A 25950-nucleotide genomic window follows, 5' to 3' on the forward strand; every position below is an offset into this window, starting at 1 on the left:
CTAAGTAGTGGTGGAGTAAGAGATTGAAAGAAAGTCTGGCACACAGCAAACCAGTAAGGACTTGACAGACAAGTCACGCAACTCAACAACTAAGAAAATGCCCTTATCTGAAAACTGGTAAAAAAAAAAAAAAAAAAAAAGATCAGTGTGTTTAATCTGCCTTTTGTGCATAAAATGTATTTCCAATAACCAAAGAGTTGATGAAGGAAAAGTCCTTTATAGAATTTCAGCAAGTGCAGAAGAATAAAATAATTAGAAAATTGCCACTTTAGCAGGGTGCAGTGGCTCATGACTATAATCCCAGCACTTTGGGAGGCTGAGGTGGGAGGATGGCTTGAGCCCAGGAGTTCAAGACTAGCTTGGGAAAGACGGCGTGACCCCATCTCTACAAATAATTTAAAACAGTCACTCATGGTAGCATCATGGCGGTGCATGTCTGTAGTCCCAGCTACTCTGGAGGCTGAGGCAGGAGGATCTCTTAAGCCCAGGAGGTCCAGGCTGCAGTAACCTGTGATTGTGCCACTGCAGTCCAGCCTGGGTGACAGAACAAGACCCCGTCTCTTTTTTTTTTTTTAAAAGAGACCATCCTGGCTAACACTTTCAAAACCCCATCTCTACTAAAAATACAAAAAAATTAGCCGGGCATGGTGGCAGGCACCTGTAGTCCCAGCTACTAGGGAGGCTGAGGCAGAATGGCGTGAACCTGGAAGATGGAGCTTGCAGTGAGCCGAGAGTGTGTCACTGCACTCCAGTCAAAACGAAAACAAAAGCACTGCCCGTTTGGTCGCAAAGGCAGAGCTGTCAAGTTCTCATAATCAAATCTCAGTCCAAATCCCTGTGACCCCCTTCTCAACAACAACAACAACAACAAAAAAAGCAGGGCATGGTCGCACCTGCCTGTGGTCCCAGTTACTGAGGAAGGAGGATCCCTTGAACCCAAGAGGTCAAGACTGCAGTAATCAGTGAATCAGTGGCAAGAGAGAGATACTGTCTCCAAAAAAAAAAAAAAAAAAAAAAAAAAAAGAAAGAAAGAATGAATAAGGAGAGAGAGGAGGAAGAGAAGCAACAGGAAGAGGAGGAGGCTAGGAGGCGGGAGGGGGAAGGAAGAAAGAGGGAGGAAGGGAGAGAGAAGAGAGGAAGGAAGGAGGTGGGAGAGAGGGAGGAAAGAAGAGGGAGGGAGGGAGGCAGGGAGAAGAGGGAGGAAAGAAGAAGGGAAGGAGGAAGAAGGGAGGGAGAAGGGGGAGGAGGAGGAAGAAGTAAGTAGAAGAGGAAGAACACCACCACTTTAATCCCTAATGAAATAATGGACCCAAGCAACTATCATCAATGTCTGATTTTTAAAACCATTAGGAGAAAAGGAGATAGGAACTTCACAATGGTTGGACCAGGCTGACAGCATCTGAATTCAGATTAGTCTTAAATTAACACCAAAAGTTGTTAAGGGTAGGGGCAGGGAATGTCAAAAGTCAAAAGTGAATCTAATCAAGCCTCCCTAGCTCCAATTACAAGGAAATTCAGGAGACAGGAAAAGAAGTTAAACACCACCACCGGGAGGTAATCATCCAAATCCAATACAGATATTTTCAATTTACGATGGGTTTATTGGGACATAACCCCATCACAAATTGAGCAGTATAGTGACTGTATTACTTTCCTACCTTTGTAAAGTCAAAAAACCCTAAGATGAATCACTGTAAGTTAGAACAAATGACCTGCTCTCTTCAACAAGTAAATGTCATGGAGATAAAAAGAAGAGCAAAGGAAGTGGGTTACTGTTTTCCATTAGAAGACATTTAATAAACATACAACCAAATTAAGGATCCTGATTTGAACAAAACAACTGCAAAAAGACATCTCTGAGTCAGGATTACTTTCCTACTTTTAAATTTCAATTTAAAAGTTCTCAATTAATTATCCCTTCCATCAACTTGTTTTCTTTCTAGAAATTATATATAGCAAACATATTTGACTCAACTAATAATTCTGTAACACTGTTTCTTTTTCAAATAGTAGCTTTTTCAAATAATAGTTAACCCTTCACAGCAGTGCTCCCCAAAACATTTCAATGGGAACGTCAATAAACACCACAGAGAAAAAGGTGTGGCCAAACAGATCTGGGAAATGCTGAAATATACTTTTTCTTTCTTTCTTTTTTTTTTTTGGAGGACTCTTCAGTCTTTAATATGCTAATGTAAAATGACTAGGGGAGCACCCAGAGTATGGCATTTTTGCCATAGCTATTTGCTATTTGAACACTTTTTCACAGAACATCCCATGGGACTGATAGAACTCATTTTAGAGGAAATCAAAACCTTAAAATATGTTTATGTCTGTCACAGCTAAGTGTATTTAGATGCTTTTAATCTGATTATTTAAAAACACAATAGAAGTATCAGCTAAACTACATACTAAATAAGTGACTTGTTTTCTATGGAAAAAAAAACCACCACAAATACTTATCTAACAGAAACAACCTATAAAGATTTTTATAACCCAAAATGTAAAAAATGGCTAAAAATACCAAATATTGCACACATACCTGGCAGAATTCACATGTAACTTGAATTTCATAAGTTGAATAACTTATCACATTCTTTTTCTCATGGCAAGAATACTGAAAAACAAAGTGGTTTCACACTGTTAAAAATAGTTCTGAAACACTTCTTGAAACAGTAGAAAATAAAGTGCTCAAATTACTCTCTGTAACACTACTGTCACCCCAAAACTAGTCACTATTAAGAATTTTTATAATAGAGTACTGCTCTTGAAATATCAACACACCTACACAAATATCCTAAACATAGGTATTAATATATCCAACTCCACCAAAGGGAGTAAAAGAGGAAGAAACATTTAATTCAGTCCTTTGGGCTGTGGTTGAAGGGCAGCCATTAAAAGAGTAAAAAAATCCTTACTTTGAACACTGATGAGAATGATGCAACCTAGTAATTCCATATTTCTCTTCAGAAAGCTTTTAATTTTTAAAAATGTACTTACTGGTATTCAGCTTCTCAGCCTAATTCATCAAAATGTATCTGTCCCACAATGTAGTTGATCTATATAAACAGCTCCCATTTGTATCAGCTTAAGGACAAGTACAGTATACTGAAACTACTCAGGTTAATGACCCATTTTTAAAATTCCACCAATGGCTTCACCTTATAGTCACTGAAACCTCATCCAGTGGTAAATAAGAGTAACTATGTGGTTATTCAAATAAGCTAATGGTGCATAGAGGAAATTTGCATTTTTCATAATTCTGTTCATAAATGAAGTTTCAAAAATGTCATGCTCAGAAAAATTTGGTAATTCTTGTGGGGAAATGTGTAACTAGCCAAAGTTCAGTGTCCTGGAGTAAAGGTCGATCTGGTATAGAAAAGAAGAAGAAGAGAGAAAGTTTCTTCCCTTGTCCTATGCAAAAATTTTATCTGAGAGGGTTCCATTTCTTCATTCACATTCAACTTTACCACGCTGTCTGCGAGGAGAGGAAAAAGAACACTAGAAAAATCCAAGGAAATCTATAGTAGCCATGCTTCTGTCATTACAAGTAGAATATGAGCTTCATGAGGGCAAGGAACTTATCTTTGGGTTAACACCTACAACAGTGCCTAGCTCAGTTTAGTATAAGGAATATTTAAACATCAACTATACACAGACACAAAGATGAAGAAAATTCTCCTTGCATTTGATAAACTTTTAGTCTAGAAGAAAAAGGAATATGGAAGTACAATGCCAATTAATTTGGTAGGAAGAAGAGTTAAAAATACTATGACAGTAGAGAGGAAGTGGAAGGATCAATCTGATAGCTATAGAAAAACTTTCAGAGGGAGTTAGCCCTTGGTACCCTTCTCCTTAATCTTTTCTACTCTCCACTATACTATTCCCCTCCTCTACAAAACAAGTTTCTTACCTACACAGCAGCCTATTTCTTAGCCAACAAATAAAAACTCCATTCCCTTATTACCATTTTCTAATACCTAGCTAAGAGAGCTATAAATATTAACAGTTCAAGCACCCTGAGACAGAAACAATAACAATTCTGGGAGACTTAAATGCTATCTCTTTGTTAATCTAACTGAATCTAAAGCCTATAAATCCAGGCTTATCTCCCTTTTACTGCAGTGTTGCAAATATGCTCATAACACAAGCCTGGAAGGGAGGTTTTGTTGAGCTATAGATTGTTGGAGAAGTCAATGACTGCACATAGAGAATTGTTAATATATCATATCACTCTCTGGCAAGTATCTACAATCTATACTGGTAGGACAATCAACTGTCATGAAAAGTACCCAGGAAAGTTCTAGGTAAAATTTTTTAGAAGTCAGCTCTTTGATTTCTCTTAACTCTTCTTCTAACATTTATCTTCCTTGCTTCTGAGTTTCCATTTGGTACTTGGCATGAGTACTTCCTGCTAGATGCTGGGGATGTACTGGTAAATCAAGATAGTTACCTGTCTTCATGGAGTTTCCAAGATAGTGATGGGGCTTACATTAACTAATCAAGCATCCAGCTCAGAGCTCCTTTTCTTACAACCTCAAATTAAGAATCAAAACTATCACTGAATGCCATAATACAAATCTGATTATCCACTTAGTAAATCCTACAGACTTAACCTTTTAGGTATACTTTGAGAGATAAAAATTTAGCTATCATTCATATCTAATCTGACTTCCTTCTAAGTGCTACTTCCAATACACCACGGCCCATTTAACAGTATCAGACTGCCTGCCATCCTCTGAAAATCACCCTCAGTTTGCACATTATTTTAGCTCTCCCTAAAATATACCCTCCCAAATGAATGTTTGCCTTCTTTGATATTATACTGTCAAGGCCCACTTCAAATAACACTTCCTTTGTGATACCTTCCCCATAATCCAGATTGAAAATTTCTCCCATGAACAATGTTGTTTATGCTTTGCTTACAGCATCCACATTATGTTCTGTAATGTCATCTATTATATAATCTGTGCTTCTCCCACCCCATTCTACTGCCTACTACTTCTTGAAGAAACATAACATAGCCAAAGGAATATGAGCTTTTGAGTCAGAACTGGCTCCAAAACCTGGTTTTGCCACTCGTAAGTTATAAAATATTGTGCAAGGTTCTAAACAATTTTGTGCTTCAGTTTCCCCAACTATAATACAAGGGTAGTATCACCTACCTCACAGTTGTTGTAAGCATTTTAAAATAGTATATGTAAAGTATATAGCACAATGCTTGGCACATGAGTACTGGATAAAATGGCAGTTGCAGTTCTATTATTTCTACTGTTATTAAAATTACAAGGCTGTCTCTATTCATCATTATATCTGCAAAACAGTATCTTACTTGCTAAAGCAGGCACAGAGTGATTGTTAAATTGTTAAAAGAAATTATATCAGCTGGGTACATTCTAAGAAATTAAAAAAGAAACTGTAATTTGTAAAATGTGTAAGTCCACATTTACTTCACATGGAAATAACTCTGCATCTCGGAGAGGCTACCAACTTCTATGCTCCAAGGTTTTAAAGAAATACATGGTCAGGCGCAGTGGCTCACGCCTGTAATGCCAGCACTCTGGGAGGCCGAGGCGGGAGAATCACCTGAGGTCAGGAGTTCGAGATCAGCCTGGCTAACGTGGTGAAACCCCTTCTCTACTAAAAATACAAAAATTAGTCGGGTGTGGTGATGCATGCCTGTAAATCCCAGCTACTCAGGAGGCTAAGGCAGGAGAACTGCTTGAACCCGGGAGGCGGAGGTTGCAGTGAGACGATCACGCCACTGCACTGCAGCCTGGGCAACAGAGTGAGACTCCATCTCAAAAAAAAAAGAAAAAGAAAAAAGAAAAAAGAAATAGATTACATTAAATACCACTACCCTTTTAATCAGGAAAAGTGTAAACAGATGATTTTTATTACAGAGACCAGTAAATTTGGGTAAACTAAAGTTCAAATATGATGAAGAATCTAAAACATGACTTTCCTATTTCTCAGCAAATTGTAAATATTCCATTCCAATTCTTTAATACTGGTGAAGACACCTTAAGTAAATTGCTGAAATATACTCACTCGTGAACATAAAGTAAAAATGAAGGTTAAAGCAAAAGGCCCAAAAAGTTAAGCTAAAATTAAAGTGCCATACCAATGTGTGTAAAAAGCAAAATAATATAACTCCCACTTTAAGAAAAAAATAACAAAATACATCAGGAATACATTTAAGTAACAAATAATCTTTAATTTCATAGAGGTAACTATGAAGCAGTCACTGCATAGATACACATAAGAAAAAGTGTCTTCATTCCGGAATGTTTAAAATAACTTGTGGGTTAAAAAAAAATCAGCTAGGCGAAAATGCCCAAGATTAAAAGTCCCAAATCAGACTGCATCTTAGATATACTCTTCTTTTACTAATAACTTGGTTCAAAGTGACAATGGCATTCTTAAGCGAATAAAGAGATTTTCTTGAAAACTACTGATACTACAACAGTGGATGAATCTCAAAATACTTATGCCAAGTGAAAGGAGACAGTCAAATAAATCATACTGTACGATTCCATTTATATAAAATTCTAGAAAATGAAAACCACAGCGACAGAAAGCAGATCACTGGTTTGCCGAGGGACAGGAGTAGAAGGAGTGGGAGGGAAGGATCACAAAGGGGCATGAGAAAACTTCTGAGGGTGACAAATTTATCATCTTGATTGTGGTGATGGTTTTTTGGTTGTATACGTATAAGTCAAAACGTATCAAGTTGTATACTTTGAATATGTATAATTTATTATAAGTCAATTATACCTCAAAAAGCTATTTTTAAAAGGATATCTTGAACTGTTTTAAAAATATATAAATCCTCCCCAAGGTGCAATGGCTCACACCTGTAATAATAGCACTTTGGGGTGCTGCGGCAGAAGGATCAGAGACCAGGAGTTCAAGACCACCCTGGGGAACATAAGGCTCTGTCTCTATTAAAAAAAAAAAGAAAAACGAAAAAAAGCAACTTGAAAATTAGCTAGGCATGGTGGTATGTGCCTGTAGTCCTAGCTACTCAGGAGGCTGAGGCAGGAGAATCCCTTGAGCCTAGGATTTTGAGACTGCAGTGAAGTATGCTCTTGCCACTACATTCCAGCCTGAGGGATAGAGCAAGACCCTATCTCAGGAGAAACAAAACAAAACACACACACACACACAGACACAAATATCCTTAAAATATGAACTTCAAGGCTTGTGAAATAACTTTCCTGCCACAGTTGCATGAAGTCAAAGACCAGGGCTAATGACCATTTGACCATTCATAAATGGTATCTGTTAATTATTTAAGTCAGTGAAACTCACTCTAGCTTTTTTCCCTCCTCCTATCCCACCCTGGGCTGGATTCTTCATTTCACATCCTATAAAAACGCAGCATAATTTCCAGGTTTGAAATGGCAACTTTCTGACTCCTACTCTGTGCAGGGGCTTAATAAAGTGCCCCCGGCACTTTATCCAAATTAAATACAACATGAAGTTAGCTTGGACTACAGGAGCCCGCCACCACGCCCGGCTAATCTTTTTGTATTTTTAGTAGAGAAGGGGATTCACCGTGTTAGCCAGGAAGGTCTCCATCTCCTGACCTCGTGATCTGCCTGCCTCACCTCCCAAAGTGCTGGGATTACAGGCGTGAGCCACCACGCCCGCCCCCTATAAATATGTTTTTCAAATGTGATTCTACAAAAATCTTAACATGTATGCTATCTACTTGTGTTACTTCAGAAAAAAATAAATATTCCTCCATACAAACTATTTTCTCAAACTTCAAAACACAAATATGACCAAAAACAGCTCTGGGGTAAAGAGCACTAACAACTGCTGCCAAGATGAGAGGAAGAGATGGAACAGAAAAATAGGGAAGAGTAAATCGCTGAAAATTCTAAAAAAGAAAAGAAAAAAAATCTACAAAATATATTGAGGTAACAGGCAGTTATTTTAATATAGACATAAGAGGATCCTATGAACTGAGAATACCTGCTTGATGTTCTGCTGCAGAACTTAGATCAGTGCAAACAATGAAGGCTTCCTCTTTCCAGTTTTTTTTTTTTTTTTTTTTTGAGACAGACTCTTGCTCTTGTCACCCAGGCTGGAGTGCAATGGTGCGGCTCAGCTCAGTGCAACCTCTGCCTGCCAGGTTCAAGCCTTCAGAGTAGTTGGGATTACAGGCACTTACCACCACGCCCGGCTAATTTTTGTATTTTTAGTAGAGATGGGATTGCACCATGTTGGCCAGGTTGGTCTTGAACTCCTGAACTACAGGCCTGAGCCATTGTGCCTGGCCCTCTTTCCAGTTTTCTAAGACAGTTCCACATACGAACATGTATATGTTCCTCATATTTTCTCTATTTTATTGCTATAAAGCATGTTATTTTAGAACTCCATACTTGTTTAAATTCTACTTTCAATTTTGTTTGTTACAACATATAGCAATTTCTACTATTAGGTATCCTGTATAAATGATCAATCTTACATAATTCTAAAAAACCCTAAAGCTGCAGAGACAGAGAGAGAGAGAGAGAGAGTGTGTGTGTGTGTATGTGTGTGTGTGTGTGTGTGATCAATCTTACATAATTCTAAAAAACCCTAAAGCTGCAGAGAGAAACAGAAAAAGAGAGCGAGAGGGAGCGAGCCAGAGTGAGAGAGAGCGCGAGTGAGAGACAGAGAGAGAGTGTGTTTTAAGAGACAGAGTTTTACTCTGTCACACAGGCTGGAGTGCAGTGGCATGATCATAGCTTACTGCAGCCTTGAAATCCTGGGCTCAAGTGATTTTCCCGCCTCAGCTTCCTAAGTAAGTAGCTGGAATTACAGGCAATGCTACCATGCCTGGCTAAAAGCTGAAATTTTCACTGGCGTTCAGAAGGAGGTCACTTGTTATGTCCTGATAATATAAACTAAACTACACCTAATGAACTAAGGCATTGTAAGGAACTTTAAATCTGCTCCAAGAATAACACAGAAGAGCAAAAAGAAGAAAATAAAAGTTACCTTGAATACTACCATTCAGAGATAACTACTGTTAACATTCCAGAGTACAAAGTCTAGTCTTGTCAATGTATGGTGATACATAACTTTATAAATTATAAAAACATGACACTATGAAAATGAAAGAAGAAAAAATATATAAGTAGTATTATAACTTCCTCTAAAATGCAATTATCTAAATTCTGCCATATAAATAGTAATGTCATTAAATAGTAGATGTCATTTTTAATGGCTATATAGTACTCCATCATATAATTATTAATGGGCTTTTATCATCAATGAATATCTTTGGGACAAATCTTTGTGCAATATCTGTAACAATTTCCAGAGGATGAACTTCTAGAAGTGAAACTGCTATATCAAAGTAAAGGCATATTTAAGGCTTTTGATTTATATTGCTAAACTGCCCTCCAAATATACAGTATTGATTTCTACTTTACCAGCAGAAAAAGACCTCATTTCTCAATACCAACAGTGGATATCATTAACATTTTTGTCATATTAGTAAAAAAACTAATTTTAAAGTTGCATATCTTGACACACTAATGAGGTTGAACTTTTTCATATATATAACAGTCATTTATACTTCTATGCAAAATGCCTCCTCTGCCCAGCCCCCATTTTTTTTTCCAAGATGAGGTCTTGCTCTGTCACCCAGGCTGGAGTGCAGTCGCATGATCATGGTTCACTAGAGGCTCCACTTCTCAGGCTCGAGTAATCCTCCCACCTCAGCCTTGTGAATACCTGGAACTATAGGTGTACATCACCATCTCCAGCTAATTTTTATATTTTTTGTAGAGACAGGATCTCCCTATGTTTCCCCGGCTGATCTCGAACTTCTAGGCTCAAGCCATCCTCCTGCCTCAGCCTCCCAAAGTGCTAGGATTACAGGCATGAGGCACTGCACCTGACTCTTTACCCATTTTTAAAAAATAAAATGTTAAAATTCTTTCACTTGAATATAGGGTATAGGCTTTTTCTTATGACATGAATTTCTGATCAGACACCTTGTCGTTTTCCTAACATAGTCCTAACTATTCATTTTGTAAATGAGGAGACTGAGGTCTGAAAGGGTAAAATGACTTATTCAAGGTCAAAAATGAGAAAAAAATCTTTCTCCTGCTATTTTACAACTAACAACTATACAGAAATCTTATGTAAATCACTTTTAATAGTACAGAGAGGCTTTTAGAATTTCTAGAGTTATTAGGCTCATTATCAAATGGAATCATGTATTAAAAAATGCCAATAAGAAAAGAGAATAACAAAAAAAAATTTTAAGAAAAGATGAATAGAAGAAAATGGGAGAAATTAACAGGCAAAATGCATCTTCCAACTTAAAATTCACATAAAAGTTAAGCCACCAGAGAAAACAAATATAGAGCATCTGCACAGGAGGTAGCTCAGACAGGCTACCTGAGGGCAGCCTACTGCAGTGTCTGAGTCTAAGCAGAGTGAGAAAGATGTCCACTGGAGGATAGATGAGTTAAGGGTTGCGCTGGGAAGGAGGTGGTCAGCCCTGCATTTAATGTTGGAGTCTCAGATGGGTAAGAAAAAAACGGAAGGCAGCCTGATGTGAGCTGTCAGTGCCCAAGTGGGCTAAGGAGGTGTGCACATGAAGTAAAGGATAGGAGTGGCACTAGTCCAGCATACGGTGTCAGGACCCAAACAGGAAGACATCTACTTGATGTAGAGGAAAGGAGAGTGCCTGATGGCACCAGGCAATTAATTATGTAAATAGATGGATACTGATCAAATAAGTAAATATATCAAGGATGTGCTACGTAAGAGTGAATTCATACTACAGTTGAAGGGAATTATAAATATAGAATGAGCCTTGGTATTAGATGACATTTGAAGATACTGGTGGTAACTTACGGTTCTCAACATAAAGATACAGAAATGTAGATGTTAATGTGTATATGCATGCATATATGTTCATGTATGTCCCTAGCTGTGTCCACTGAGAGGGCCTGGGAACGCTGAAACCCCAATAAGCAATAAGCACACTTAGCATCCAGACTTTGGTGTGTGATACAGGTTGAATATGTCCCCACCAAATCTCATGTTGAATTGTAATCTTCAATGTTGGAGGTAGGGCCTGGTGGGAGGTGTTGGGGCAGATCCCTCATGGCTCAGTGCTGTCCTCGCGATAGTGAATGAGTACCCGGGGGATCTGATTTTTTAAAAGTGTGTGCCCCCTGCAACTCTCTTCTTGCTCCTGCTCTCACCATGTTACGCGCCTGCTCCTGCTTTGCCTTCTGCCATGAGTAAATGCTCCCTGAGGCTTCCCAAGAAGCCGAGCAGATGCCAGTGCTACAGCCTGTGGAACCAGGAGCCAATTAAACCTCTTTTCTTTATAAATTACTGAGTCTCAGGTATTTATTTATAGCAATGCAAGAATAGCCTAATACAGTGTATAAATACCATTCTCCACCAAAAGGGAGCTCAGCTCCTTGAAGAATTACCTGATTCTAATTCAGCAGTACAGGATGGGTCTTGTAGTGGAAATAAAGAAGTAGGTCCTTCCTTACTTTCTGGCACAAGATATTCAAGAGCCATCCTGTACTGCTGCCAGATTTGGCCAGAAAGTAAGAAAGGACTTAAATCTGGGATAATTTGATGATCAAAATAAATAATGATAGTACTGGATCACATCGTGAATAAAGAGGGTTCTATGAACCCATACTGATATAAAGGAATAAACTGAACGTTTGATAAGAAACAGGATATTTATATCATCTCAAAGTATTGTATCTCCCTATACAGCTTAATTACTAAGGGCAAAAGTAATTTACAGCACAAAAGCCTGGCAAACATCACCTTAATCAAGTGATGTGACTTAACCCCATTAGAAATAAGGAAAATAAAATTATGACCCACTGATAGAATGTAGTAAGACACGGCATCACTTCTATAATAGTCATGCCAAAGATATAGAACTTGTATCTAATAATGAAGAAGTACTATATAACCCCAAATTAAGGTAAACTCTATAAATTAACTGGCATAATAATCTCCAAAAGCACCAAAGTCATTAAATTCAAGGAAACATTAAGGAACTGTTTCTGATTTTAAAAGACCAATGCAACATAACAAATAATTGCAACCTGAGATTCCAGACTGAACCCTTTTCCTATAAAGTACAGTTAGGCCAGAACAACTGGAAGAACTTAAATGTGACCTGCAGATTAGATAGTAGCAATATATCAATGTTAATTTCCTGACTTTCATGGACATATTGTGATTTTGTAAGAGAATGTCTTATTGTAGAACCCTTAAAGAGTTTTGAAGTAAAAAATGAAAAAGGAAAAAACTTATAGAAGGAGTTTAAGTTGTATGTAAATAATATGCGCTGTAATAATTCATTATACAGCAGTCCTCCACTTACCTGCAGCTTCCCTTTCCATGGTTTCAGTTACCCACAGTCAACAGCAGTCCAAAAATATTAAATGGAAAACTCCAGAAATAAACAATTCATAGGTTTTAAACTGTGTGCTGTTTTAAATAGAGTGATGAAATTGCATCTTCTTGCTCCATCCCACCCGAGATGTGAATCGTCGCTTTGTCAAGCACATCCAGGCTATATATGCTACTTGCTCATTACTACATAGGAAAAAATATAGCATGTATAGGGCTCAGTACTATCAACAGTCTCAGGCATCCACTGGGGCTCTTGGAACTTATCCTCCACAGATAAGGAGGGAGTACTGTATAACTATTATATAATTAACATCATGTAGTTTGTAGCAGTAGTCATGGAAAAAACACTACAAGATATATTTATTCTCTAAGAACTCTCTGCTTGCTTTTTGTTTATAATTTTCATGCTATGACATACATCAAAGAATAGAAAAACTACATTCCGCACTGCAAGGTTAAGAGCAAGTAAAATCATACTATAGTAGAACCATTTACAAATCTGAAGACTCAAAGGGTGATATTATATAATCATTTATTCTGTTAGCGTCTTGTTCCCTTTTTAAAATATGACATGTAGGTTAAGTCTGCTAAGGAAGAGGAAGATGCTTTAGGCTGTAGTATCAATATTCCCACATCATTTTTAATTATATCACTGAAGTGATTCACACGATAAAATATTTTATTTTCCTACATCCCTATCAAAAACAAATGAGGAAAGCAATTCACTTCATAGAAAATAGTGCTATTAAATCAATCTACAAAAACGGGAGGGAGCAAGCACATTTCTGGTGACTGACTTTAGAAATATCCAGATTCTAAAATGTGAATTTGACTGATCTTCTATTTAGTTGGTTATAGAACTATAAATGTTGCAAACTCTTAACCTGCTAAGCATGTACTCAAGTTTCCAAACAAGTTTCTAAAATACAGGTAATACTAAATGTTATAGATAATATATAGCACTCCGAGCATTTCCAACACAAATCATTCACTTCATAAAATTTATTTGGAAACTAATTCACTGCCTATTTTGTATCTAATATCATATTAAGAATAAAAGTTGCTTGATGTTACCCTGGTTTTTATGAAAATACATAAACTTTTTTTAAAAAAAAAAATAAGATATAGTCCCTGCCCTTAAAATCAGACTAGTAAGGAAGAAAAAAAGTAAAATAGTAATTCAGTGATATATATAATAATAAAGACATGCTATGGGAACATAAAGAATAAACTGGAGCTGGTCATCTCTCCAAAGCATTCATATTCCCCTCTTAGAGAGCTTGATTTGCCAACAGTGCAGTAGCGGGTAATCCTATATATCCATGATCCTGACATACCTGCCTCAGGTAGGGGAGATACTGATCAAGTTAAGCCAATCAGACTACCTCTTCAGGAAATGTGCAGAAAGCAAAAAATCAGTGACACAGAGGTGAGCATCAGAGATTCAAGATCGTATTTTAGGACTGGTAGACATTTTCTGTCATGTTCTTACTGATAAAAAAACTAATAAAAGCCAGAATGGAGCAGGCACAGAAAAACAGAGGTGAGAAATCATGTAGCGAAGAAGGAGGAAAATAGTTTCTGTGACACCCAACTATGTTTTGTGATTGGATCTGAGAGTCTTCAGTACCATTAGTATGAGTCTCACCCCTCTTTTTACTTGAATTTATCTGATTGAGTTTCTATTCCCTAAATACCTAGTCTATCCTGGAGAGGGCCCTGAAATGCTACCAAAGGAAGTAATGCCTGAGTTGAGTTTTCTCAAAGCAAGAGGCATCAGCCATTCTGGGATATTTCATAAAGAGGAGACAGCATGTTGAGGCACAATAAAGCAGAGTCCACTGAGGAGTCTCTGAGACCCTCTGATAGCTGAAGTGTGGGATTATAAATCAAAAATAAAATTTTAAGCCCCCCAACCAACAGACCCTTCCCTTGGCCCAGGGCATTCCAAAGTTAACCCAAAAAACTAGTTAAGGCCATGATGGGAAGTGGAGGTCCTAGATGACTCACTATACCCTCCTCCCTTTGAAATTCAGGCACCCAACATTAATATCAACATGGAGACCTTAAGATTGATAGAATGGACTCTTTAAGTCTGATAAGAAGCATTTACAATCTATTCTCTTGCATGATAAAACCTTACTCTCTACAACCCCTTATCTTAACCCAGACATTCCTTTCTATTGATTCCAGGTCTTTAGACAGTAATTTTTTCAACCAACTGCCAATCAGAAAATCTTTGAATCCTATGAACTGGAGCACAGCACCCCACCCCGCAAACTTTCAGTTGTCCTACATTTCTGGACCCAACCAACGCACGTTTTAAATGTATTGATTGATGTCTTACGTCTCCCTGAAATGTATAAAACCAAGCTGTAGCCCAACCATCCTGGGCACATATTCTCAGGGTGTCCTGGGCTGTGTCATCAGCCACTGGCCACTCATATTTGGCTCCAAATAAATCTCTTCAAATATTTTATAGAGTTTCACTCTTCTCATCAACAGGATAGAAGATTAAGAGAGTAAGACCAGAGAGATATCGAAATCTTGAAAGGCCTTTAATATCATGATAAAATGTTTGGATTCCACCCTTACCTGCCCTTCCACCATCCTTCTTTCCCTTCCCATTGCCCCAAGGTTATATAAACTATGGCCTTGGGTCAAACTGCTGAGTTTTTCACACTTTAAAATTGTTAAAGGTGGGGGTGGGGACAAAGAAGACTATGCAACAGAGATCATATGTGGTTCCCACAAGGCCTAAAACATGTACAATCAGTCTCCCACTCCCCCATTAAAGAAAAAGTTTGTCCAACTCTGTTGTAAGAAATTGAAACATTTTAAGTAGGTGAACTAAATCAAGAGGAGGATTTTTGCAAGATCACTAATAAAAGTGTAGAGGATGGATTAAAGAGAGTAGCACACTATGCATAAGAAAAGTGGCAAAAATAACAAAAATAAGAGGTAAATCTAAATAACAATTAAGAAGAAAAAACAGAAAGAAAACTGGCACAAGCTACTGCTAAGTTCAAGGGAGAATAATGGTCTGAACTAAAGCAGTACTATCAAAATGAGAGTAAAGGATCAGTTATGGAAAAAAAAAAATAGCTCACAGGATAGTCTCAAATGCTTAACATTGTTTCCAGACCCTTGCATGGACTGACCACTGCCTCCTAACCAGTCTTAGGCTTCCCCTTAATCTCTGGCTCTAGCTATGCAGGCTTCTAATCAGTCTCCTCCCTTATATCATCCATTTCCCATTCATCCATCCCTTTCTTAGTCAACACCACTAACTTCTGAGCTCCTTCCATCTACTACTCCGCTACCCTCAAATTTGGATCTCTCATTTACCCCACCGTTCAGTCAATAAACATTACTGAGCACATGCAATAGGGTAGGAATGTGCTAGACTTCAGGGTACGATGACACAGACACAGTTCCTGACCTCATGGAGCTTATATTTTATGATGACTGCTTCTAGTAAAGTTGATCATTTAAGTTAGTCAAGCAGCTTAAAATTATTTAATGCAGGTATCAGAGAGTAAGAAAAAATTATCAAGTGTTATCACCCATTCCACTTTATATTTGCTTTAAAGTTTTTTGCTTTTCAAATATACAAATGTATTAATAGATGTAAATTATTTTCCGAATTTTTGTCAAAATTAGAATAACTATACTTTTATGCATAGTTTTTCTTTTGATGTGAACCTCCAGATACAGGTGTGATAAAAAAGCCAATCTGCTTGCGTATTATGATATATCTAACAAAGTCTACTACCATGTTTCGAAAGATTTTGTACACCACACCACATTTATTAAATTGGTATTTTCCTTCCATATGTAGAAGCTACATCCCCAAACTGTAAATGGCTTGAGATTAAAAAAAAAAAAATTCTACTTTACACTCTAATATCACCATTCTGTAGCTGACACATAGTAGATACTCAATAAAGGTATGTAGGAGGGATTGTATAACTTCCAATTAATGTTTCTGATCAGCATGAGACAACTGTGGTAACAAACTTAGTTGATATAATTCAATTAGAAAGCAAATAAATTTGACATTTTAGTTAGCTTGTACAGCCTTAGAGTGGGTAAACTTTCTGCCCAAAATATTTTTGAAAGATAGAAAATACCTCAGATTAATTTCTATTATTATTCTTAGGAGAACTGAGACCTTCATATTGGAACCCTTTACTAAAGAGGGGTCCCTGGTCAGACAAATTTGGGAACCTCTATATGTTAAACAAAATTAAATATTTAACCTAAGTCTTCACTGTGCTTTTATATGCTGACATTCATTCTATCTCCAAAGAGACATTTCCAAATTTGCTAAATCTCAGAATCTTTTTTTACTAAACACTATCAATGTGATAGGACATTAGCATTCTGAAGACAACTGTCTGGAAACATCTACTAAATTTGGTAATATTTGAAAGATAATCACAAAATGAAAAGAATACTTTTATGTTAAAAGCTTAAATCTCTTACCTTTCTAGCTGGTGGGCCATGAGTTTTATTTACTCTGCTTCCAGGAATGCCTTAGCTCTAATCAAGTAAGCAGTCCTTTTTCAAGTTTCCATCTAGTATCCTTAGGGAAAAAGAGAGGCAGAAAAGAGTGAACTTATCACCATGTGGGACCTAAATTAATAGCCTCTTGTATTTCAATTCCATAAAATTTTAAAAAATGTTTTCTTAATATTTCAAAAATGCATATAAATTTTGCCTCCCACTACATGTTCTTCAATATAAAACTTAAGGTTCTCCCTCCAAATCGTCAATGCTCCAGGAAGATGTTTATCCTGTAGCCTCCCGTAACTCCTGGCATATTACCACCTATTAGAGGTATTACCACCTATTAGAGGTATTAAGTTTCAAGGATGGAAGTAGGGTAATGAAACCTTGGTGAAAGTAGAAAAATGAAAGAGGAGGAGTCATAGATAACAGATGAAATGTCAGTGCTGCATTTGAGCATCAAAATTTTTAGAGTAGAGATTAACAGTTCTTCTTGTGTCACTGCTGCACAATAAAATCCAGGGGACCCAGTCTATGTGCTTATTTGGAAAAAGCTTGACTTTTAAAAATATGTGTATCAGTTAGGATTAGATTCAGCTATTAATGACAGAAAACTCAAAATAACAATGGCTTAAATGATTCAGAAGTTTACTTCTTTCACAAAAAAACATAGGCAATCCAGAACCATGATCATTTGGAAGCAAGGGTCCTTATATTTTGTTGGTCTGACTCCTCAACATGTGGCTTCTCCTTCATGGTTTTAAAAATATGGTTCAAGTTCTAGCCATCACATCTGCTGATCAGACAGCAAGATGAGAAAAAGGAGATAAGCAATAGCCTCCCTTTAAGGAAAATTTTCAGAAATCTCACAGGAAACTTTTATTTACATTTCATAGTTTAGAACTTAGTCATATGACCACAGCTATCAGGGGGCTACGAAATATGTCTTTTATTTCACCATATGCTTAAGAACTGGATCATCTACCAATAAGAAAAAAGAAGAGAAGGAATATTGGTAGACAATTAGTTGTTTCTGTCCTTATACTTATTTCACTCTAAAATGTAAGATGTCTGGATCTCTCAGGGAGATGGCTTGGCAATCTACTAAAGAGAGTTTTCGAAAGCAGAAGTCCTGTCAGGAGCCAAGACTAACATTCATAAAGACTTCTTTAATATGTAAGGCCAATCTATAGGTGACAAAAGAAGAAAGGAAAAATATGAAGACTAGAATGACAATGTAAGAGCAAAGAAACTACCTAAATTGTTGTAGTTTGGAAAGGTAAACTCACATACTCAGTCTACAAAACTCAAAAATGACTGCTCAGAATCATTATGTAAGTAATGGTGTGGTCAAGGTGAGAATGAGTAAGAACCTGGCAGAAAGCTCAGTTACCAACCGCATTAGAAAAGGCACAATATTCAAAGAGAAAGACACTTTGCTCTACGTTATCTCAGTGCTGAGTTTCCATTACCAGGTCATATAGGTATTGGGAGATTTCCCTATTGTGCAGAATGTTAGAAAGAAGGGTTGCACTTCACTTTGAATTTCCCGACACTTTCAAGATTGCTTGAAACATGTTTAAATGTTTAATATGTTTAAAACACTGTTGTATCAGAAACTAGAAACTCATTTCAACGCTGGCAACAAAATTGTTTTATATACAGGCTGTTCCTTAAGGGAAAAAGGACCCAAATAGGATATTTAGCCATACAAATGTAAAAAATGGAGCAGCAATTCAAAGGATAAATGGCTCTGTGGGATACTGCAAAGGACCACATCTTCTTGGTAGAGATAAATTTCTGCAAATTGTTTCTTTCAGAGAAATGTTTATTTTTAAAGTATGGCTTTAGGTTTTCCTATTTGTATAGAGATATTTGTGTTCTTATTTCAGCAGTTGCTCACAAAAGATCAGGTGCAAAAGTATTTGCGGTTTTTGCCATTAATAATACCCTAAAAAACTAGAAGACAAACTGGTATTGTCATTTCAAGCAGAAAGAAGTAAGATAGCCAGTTGTAACTGGCCTGTATAGCTTATGTCTTAACACATGCAATGTTAAGATAATCACCCAGACTTTGAACAACATTAAAAATAACATCCTTTTTTTGTAACTTGAAAGGCACTGATATAAGGAGCCTCTCCTTTACCCCCACTACCCGACTTATTGTACAAGTATTTCTTATATAATCATGCATCACTTAAGAACAGGGATACATTCTGAGAAATGTGAAGGTAAACCAAAACATCATTGTGCAAACTTCAGACTATACTCATACAAACCTTGATGATATAGCCTACTGCTCCTAGGCTACAAACCTGTACAGGATGATACGGTAATGAATACTGTTACCATTTGTAACAAAATGGTATCTGTGTATCTAAACACAGAAACAGTACAGTAAAAATACAGTATAAAATATTTTAGGCCGGGTGCTGTGGCTCACACCCATAATCCCAACACTTTAGGAGGCCGAGGATGGTGGATCACAAGGTCAGGAGTTTGAGACCAGCCTGGCCAATATGGTAAAATCCCATCTCTACTAAAAACACAAAAAATTAGCTGGGTGTGGTGGTGGACGCCTGCAGTCCCAGCTACTCAGGAGGCCGAGGCAGAGGAGAATCACTTGAACCCAGGAGGCAGAGGTTGCAGTGTTGCAGTGAGTCGAGATCACACCATTGCACTCCAGCCTGGGCAACAGAGCAAGATTTCGTTTCAAAAAAAAAAAAAAAACCAACCACTGTACAGCTATACAAAAATATTTTCATTCTTATTCTAATAAGCTTTTTTCTATCTTAAAAATTTTTAGGCTGGGCATGGTGACTCACATCTGTAATCCTACCACTTTGGGAAGCCAAGGCGGGAGGATCACATGAGGTCAGGAGTTCGAGACCAGCCTGACCAACATGGAGAAACCTCATCTCTACTAAAAATACAAAATTAGCCGGGCGTGGTGGCGCATGCCTGTAATCCCATTTACTCAGCAGGCTGAGGCAGGAGAACCGCTTGAATCTGGGAGGCGATGGTTGCAGTGAGCTGAGACTGCACCATTACGCTCCAGCCTAGGCAACAAGAGCGAAACTCTATCTCAAAAAACAAAACAAAACAAAACAAATTACTTTCACTTTAAAATTATTTTGTTAAGAACTAAAACACAGACACACACATTAGCCTAGGCCTATACAGGGTGAGGATCTTCAGTGTCACTGTCTTCCACCTCCACATCTTGTCCCACTAGAAGGTCTTCAGGGGCAATAACAAACGTGGAGCTGTGATCACTAATGATAACAATGCCTTCTTAAGGAATACCTCCTGAAGGACCTGCCTGAGGCTGTTTTAAAATAAACTTTTTTTTTTTTTAAAAAGTAAACGCACACTCCAAAATCATGATGAAAAAGTATATTTAAATACATAAACCAGTAACATCATTGTTGATCAAGTATTATAGACTGTACGTAATTGTGCTATTTTTTTCCTTAAGACAAATGCTATACTTTCATACAACTGGTAGCACAATAGGTTTGTTTACACCAACATCACTACAAATATGAGTAATGTGTTATACTATATCATGATGGCTACCACATCTTATATGTGGTCTGCTGACTCAAAATGTTGTTATGCAGCAAATGGCTGTATTTAGAAATCACTAACCTGTGGGCAGAATCTCTGCTCAAAGGTGCAAACACTGCTAATGGCAAATTTCCTGGTAAGAGCCAAATATTGTGCCAAGAAACAGGGCCCAAAAGGTAGGCATTAGTATGAGAAAAAAATTAATCCTCTCTTGGGCATGGACTTAAAAGAGTGTAACAGATGCAACGGCAATCCTGGGTGGTGGAGAGAAGTTGGCTTCTGTCCTTGTGGGAGGACAGGAGGTAGGCAGGAGGGGAACAGTCTTTCAAGGAGGCATTATGGGATACAGACAAAGTGGGGAATGTTTTACTAAAGGTACACACTAAGGCTTTCCAAGGGATATGTGAGCAAGACAAGTTTTAAGAAACTCAACTTTTGTATCTTCATCTTCCCTTTGTTTGCTTTCCCAAAGATGATCTGTCTGCTTTCCCAGAGTCCTCATTCTCCCACTTCTCACAAGAAATCCATACCTATCCCCATCCCAAATCTTATTAGAATGAGTTGCCCTAGGTTGTAGAAGCTTCCATGGAACAAAACAAATGGACAGTTTGTTAATTCAAGCTGGTTTTTTAAAACCAATGACAGCATCAAATCACTATGGTATTTAGGTACTTATAAAAGTGGTGTATCTGGAAAAAACAGAAATTATATTTTTTCAACAATTTCAATCTATGATGAAAAATTGTAGGAATCAACTTCGAAATGTGCAAGGGTAAAGAATTTATCAAGTTCCTTTACAGGAGTATATGAGCATATTAGGCAGAATGGCCCTCCAAAGACATCTATACCCTAATCCCTAGAACCTGTTAATAGGTTACTTTCCACCACAAAAGGAATTCTGCAGATGTAAAAAGACTACACAGATTCTTGCTGGGCGTGGTGGCTCACACCTGTAATCCCAGCACTTTGGGAGGCCGAGGCAGGAAGATCACCTGAGGTCAGGAGTTTGAGACCAGCCTGGCCAACATGGTGAAATCCTGTCTCTACTAAAAATACAAAAATCAGCCGGGCATGGTGGCGGGCGCCTGTAATTCCAGCTACTCGGGAGGCTGAGGCAGGAAAATCACTTTAATCAGGGAGGCGGAGGTTGCAGTGAGCCGAGATCACGCCATTGCACTCCAGCCTGGGTGACAGAGCAAGACTGTCTCAAAAAAAAAAAAAAAAAGAAAAGAAAAAAAAGATTACAGATCCAAATAAGATAGATTCCTGGGTTACCTGGAATCTAATCAAGAGACCTCAAGAGCAGAGAACTTTCTCCACCTGGAGTCACAGATTCAGCCAGAAAAAGAAGTCAGACAGGTTAGAAGCATGAGAAGGATTTGACCTGCCATTACTAGAGGAGGCCACATGGAAAGCACTTCAGCTCCTAGGAGAAAAGACCAGGCCTTGGCTCATAGCCAGGAAAGAAAGAGGGACGAAAAGAAAGGAAAGACCTACTGAATTCAGCAAACCACCTGAAGTAACTTGGAAGTGGATTCTTCCCTAAAGACTCCAAAAAGGAATGCAGTTCTGCCAACACACTGATCTTGGCTTTGTAAGACCCTAAGCTGAGGATTCAGTTGAGTTCTCCTCGACTTCTGATCTACAAAAACTGTGAGACAATAAATCTTTGGTGGTAATGTATGAGGCTGGAACAGAAAATTAATACAGTAAGAAGAGTTGTAAGGTACCAGGAAGATGGACTTGTGCCCCACGACTTCAAGAGCAACACCACCTTATAGACACAGGGTATTTTTTTTCTACTTTTGCAACATTTTATATAAAACATTTTCATAAAACAGCATTTGTATAAAAATTCACACAAAGTTTCTAAAGGGCATACAATTTCCAGCAATGTCCTGGGTTTCTGTTAAATTCAGTTTTCTAAAGATGCACTCAAATCAATGATAAAATGCAGACATTATGCAATATTTCATTGTCTTTGGTAAAACTATTCTCATTATTTTGTCTCCTCAGAGTATTAACTCTGATATCCACTTTGTGCCAGATCTGCTATTACTAGGATGTCAGAAAAACATTAAGGCTGGATCTATAAGAGGCAAGTATTTCCAAACAGTAGTAATAGGCCCTTGGCCCCCATCCCCACTTCATGTATCTATGCAGTCTATCTACAGAGCCAGGCAGGGTGAGAGCTCACAACGACCAGTCAGGAGTCTTGAGATCCCCTCTCGATTGGGAAGCAAATGTCTGGGGGGAACACTGGAAACTGAGGCCATCTCTACAGGAACCCAAGTGGCCATGCTGTGGTGTGGTCAGGCCAGTGACTCTTACCAATTAAACAGCCAATGAGTTCACCACTAAACAGATCCTACTTATTGGATGATGACTGCTGCTGATGCGGCCCCTTACCACAAACATAAAAAAATAAAGGGAAGATCTGGGGACAACACTGCAGGGGGAGGGGCATGCTAGCATAAATGACAGTAGACATGACTTTATTCCCTGTCAAACATCTGTTATCATGGGCCGGGCACGGTGGCTTACGCCTGTAATCCCAGCACTTTGGGAGGCCAAGGTGGGTGGATCACGAGATCAGGAGTTTAAGACCGGCCTGGCCAAGATGGTGAAACCCCTTTTCTACTAAAAATAGAAAAATTAGCTGAGCGTGGTGGTAAGTGCCTGTAATCCCAGCTACTCAAAGGCTGAGGCAGAGAACTTCTTAAATCCAGGAGGCAGAGGTGGCAGTGAGCCGAGATCACACCACTGCACTCCAGCCTGGGCAACAGAGCGAGACTCCGTCTCAAAAAAAAAAAAAACTGTCATCACGTAGGCACAGCCAAGGTGAACTGAAGCAGGATACGAACACTTGGTACATTCATGACTATCTTCATACATTTTTTAAATGATCCTAGAGATCACCTTGGGAATAGCAATGCGGTCATGATAACAAATTTATATCAAGCAGTTTGAAAACCTGTAGCTATGACCTAGGACAACTTCATTTGCCTCTCAAGACTAAAGTATTTTGAATTCAGGAATTTTTTTTTTTTTTTTTTTGAGACAGGGTTTTGCTGTCACTCAGGCTGAAGTGCAGTGGCACAAACATGGCTCACTGCAACCTTGATCTCCTGGGCTCTAGTGATCCTCCCACCTCAACCTCCCGAGTAGGTGGGACCACAGGTGCACGTGCCACCATGCCCAGCTAAGTTTCTTTTTTTGGAAAGACCAGGTCTCACAATGTTGCCCAGGCTGGTCTTGAATTCCTGGAGCTCAAACTCTTATTTTAAATTATCCATGGATAATTTTAAAATGGATAACTTAAAATGGATATTTTAAATGGATAATTTAAATAAGAGTGCCTTAAAGCTTCCAGATCCTAGGGCAAGAAGCAAACGTCTGGTGGGAACACTGGAAACTGAGGCCATCTCAACAGGAACCCAAGTGGATATTTTAAGTGGGTAATTTAAAATAAGAGTACATTAAAGCCTCCACTAATCAAGGCAATGATTCTCCTGTATTAGCGTCCCAAAGTGCTGGGATTACAGGTGTGAGCCACTGCCCTGGCCAGGACAATTTTAAATTGTGTGATTACACTATGATCCTCTACAGTAAAAAACGATATACATTTCAGGGCTGTCAAAATAAATAAAAATAAAATATGTAAAATACATAGTATAGTGCATGACACTAAAATAGTATTTATTAAGTTCATAAATTTTACTGCATTTTACTTTGACTTTAAATGTACATTTTCCTAATGCCTAATAAATACCTAATCTTACTGACTTTAAATGTACATTTTCCTAATGCCTAATAAATACTAATCTTACTATCTTCTTTATTTTTAAGGCCAGAAACTGAACTACATATTCAGTTTAACTTTTAGACATAAGAGTTTTGGCTGGGCATGGTAGCTCAACCCTGTAATTTCAGCACTTTGGGAGGCCAAGACAGGCAGACTGCTTGAGGTCAGGAGTTCAAGAGCAGCCTGGTCAACATGGAGAAACCTCGTCTCTACTAAAAATACAAGAAAATCAGCTGACTGCTTGTAGTCCCAGCTGCTCAAAAGGCTGAGGCACGAGAATTGCTTGAGCCTGGGAGGTGGAGGTTGCAGTGAGCTGAGATCCCACCACTGCACACCAGCCTGAGCCACAGAGCAAGACTCTGTCTCAAAAACAAACAAAATTTTACATTAATCTTTAACCCATGATTTTGATGTTATCTGTAAGTTTATTTGATATATAATGTTTAGTTCATCAATTTAGGGAAATCAAATTCATCACCTGAGAGAAAAATATAAACCCAATGTTAACAAGGAAAGCAGCAGTACTTTTCCCCCACTCGTAGCAGACATGAGAGACGTCCTTCACACAATTCCCAAGAGTATACTAAAATTTTGATGAAATTTCACAAAGTCGATAGTACATGTAAAACGTATCACAAACTTCTCCAGACTGTATTATGGGTATGTGAATAGTGAAATCAGTTCAATATCTCAAAAATATTCTTCAATAAAAATATCAGTAGTCCAATTTTTAAATTAAACATTTTAAAAGTGAGTCTTGATTACTCCTAGACAATGTAAAGAAAGCAAGTTGTTTTACAGTTTAAAATTATAATAGAATAACAAATACATAAATACAAAAAAATTTACAGAGTAATAATTATGAATATAAACAATGCTAGCACAAGTTGTAATAATAACATCACTTTAGATTTGGTAACACAATTATGTGGTCTAAGGTCCATAGCATTATTTTTGCTCAAGGTAGGTGATAAAATACCTTTCATTGCTTTTTTTCTCCTGAGAAACTTATTTTTTGTAAAAGCAAAAAGAAAATAGAAATAGAAATTCACAGCTCTCCAAGAATTACAGTAATTCATAGTCATCACCATTATTAAAACTACATCAATAACAATTTCTCATTAGGAAGAGGGCACAAATAAAATACACTACAGACTTGGTATGGTGGCTCATGCCTGTAACCCCAGTGCTTTGTGAAGCTGAGATGGGAGGATTACTTGAGGCCAAGAATTCAAGACCAACCAGGGTAACATAGTGAGACTCCATCTCCACAAAAAATAAAATTTAGCTGGGTATAGTAGCACACGCCTGTAGTCCCCGCTACTCAGGAGGCTGAGGTGGGAGGATTGCTGAAGCCCAGGTGTTCGAGGCAGCAGTGAGCTATGACTGCACCACCATACTCCAGCCTGGGTGACAGAGACCCTGTCTCTAAAAATGAAATAAAATAAGACTATGGGTTATGTACTATACCCATTAAAACAATGACAAGTTCATCTCTTTCTTCTGTTTTCAAAGTATGTCAAAATTCAAATAAGTTAACTGATATTACTACAAAAAATAACCCTCAATCCAACATCTATATATCAACAATCATTAAAACCTACCTTACAAATGATAAAAGATTTCACTGATTCTCAACTTTGTGGCCAAAA

The 25950-nt window shown here is 37.9% G+C and overlaps 1 protein-coding gene across 3 annotated transcripts in view; it reads right to left on the reverse strand.

The window, feature by feature from the left end:
• ATF2 (activating transcription factor 2) overlaps positions 1-25950 on the reverse strand; it is a 92165-nt gene that overhangs the window by 58822 nt on the left and 7393 nt on the right. For all 3 annotated transcript variants that reach the window (XM_011944000.1, XM_011944001.1, XM_011943999.1), the window contains exons 2-3: positions 16900-16999; positions 2540-2614 (exon numbers count right to left, since the gene is read on the reverse strand). Coding sequence is in view for 1 of the 3 variants with exons in the window: in XM_011943999.1 (XP_011799389.1) it covers positions 2540-2571 (32 nt within the window). In the remaining 2 variants the exon portion in view is untranslated. The remainder of the gene's footprint in view (positions 1-2539; positions 2615-16899; positions 17000-25950) is intronic.

The sequence above is a fragment of the Colobus angolensis genome, unplaced genomic scaffold (assembly GCF_000951035.1).
Source record: "Colobus angolensis palliatus isolate OR3802 unplaced genomic scaffold, Cang.pa_1.0 Scaffold224, whole genome shotgun sequence".
Classification (NCBI taxonomy): domain Eukaryota; kingdom Metazoa; phylum Chordata; class Mammalia; order Primates; family Cercopithecidae; genus Colobus; species Colobus angolensis.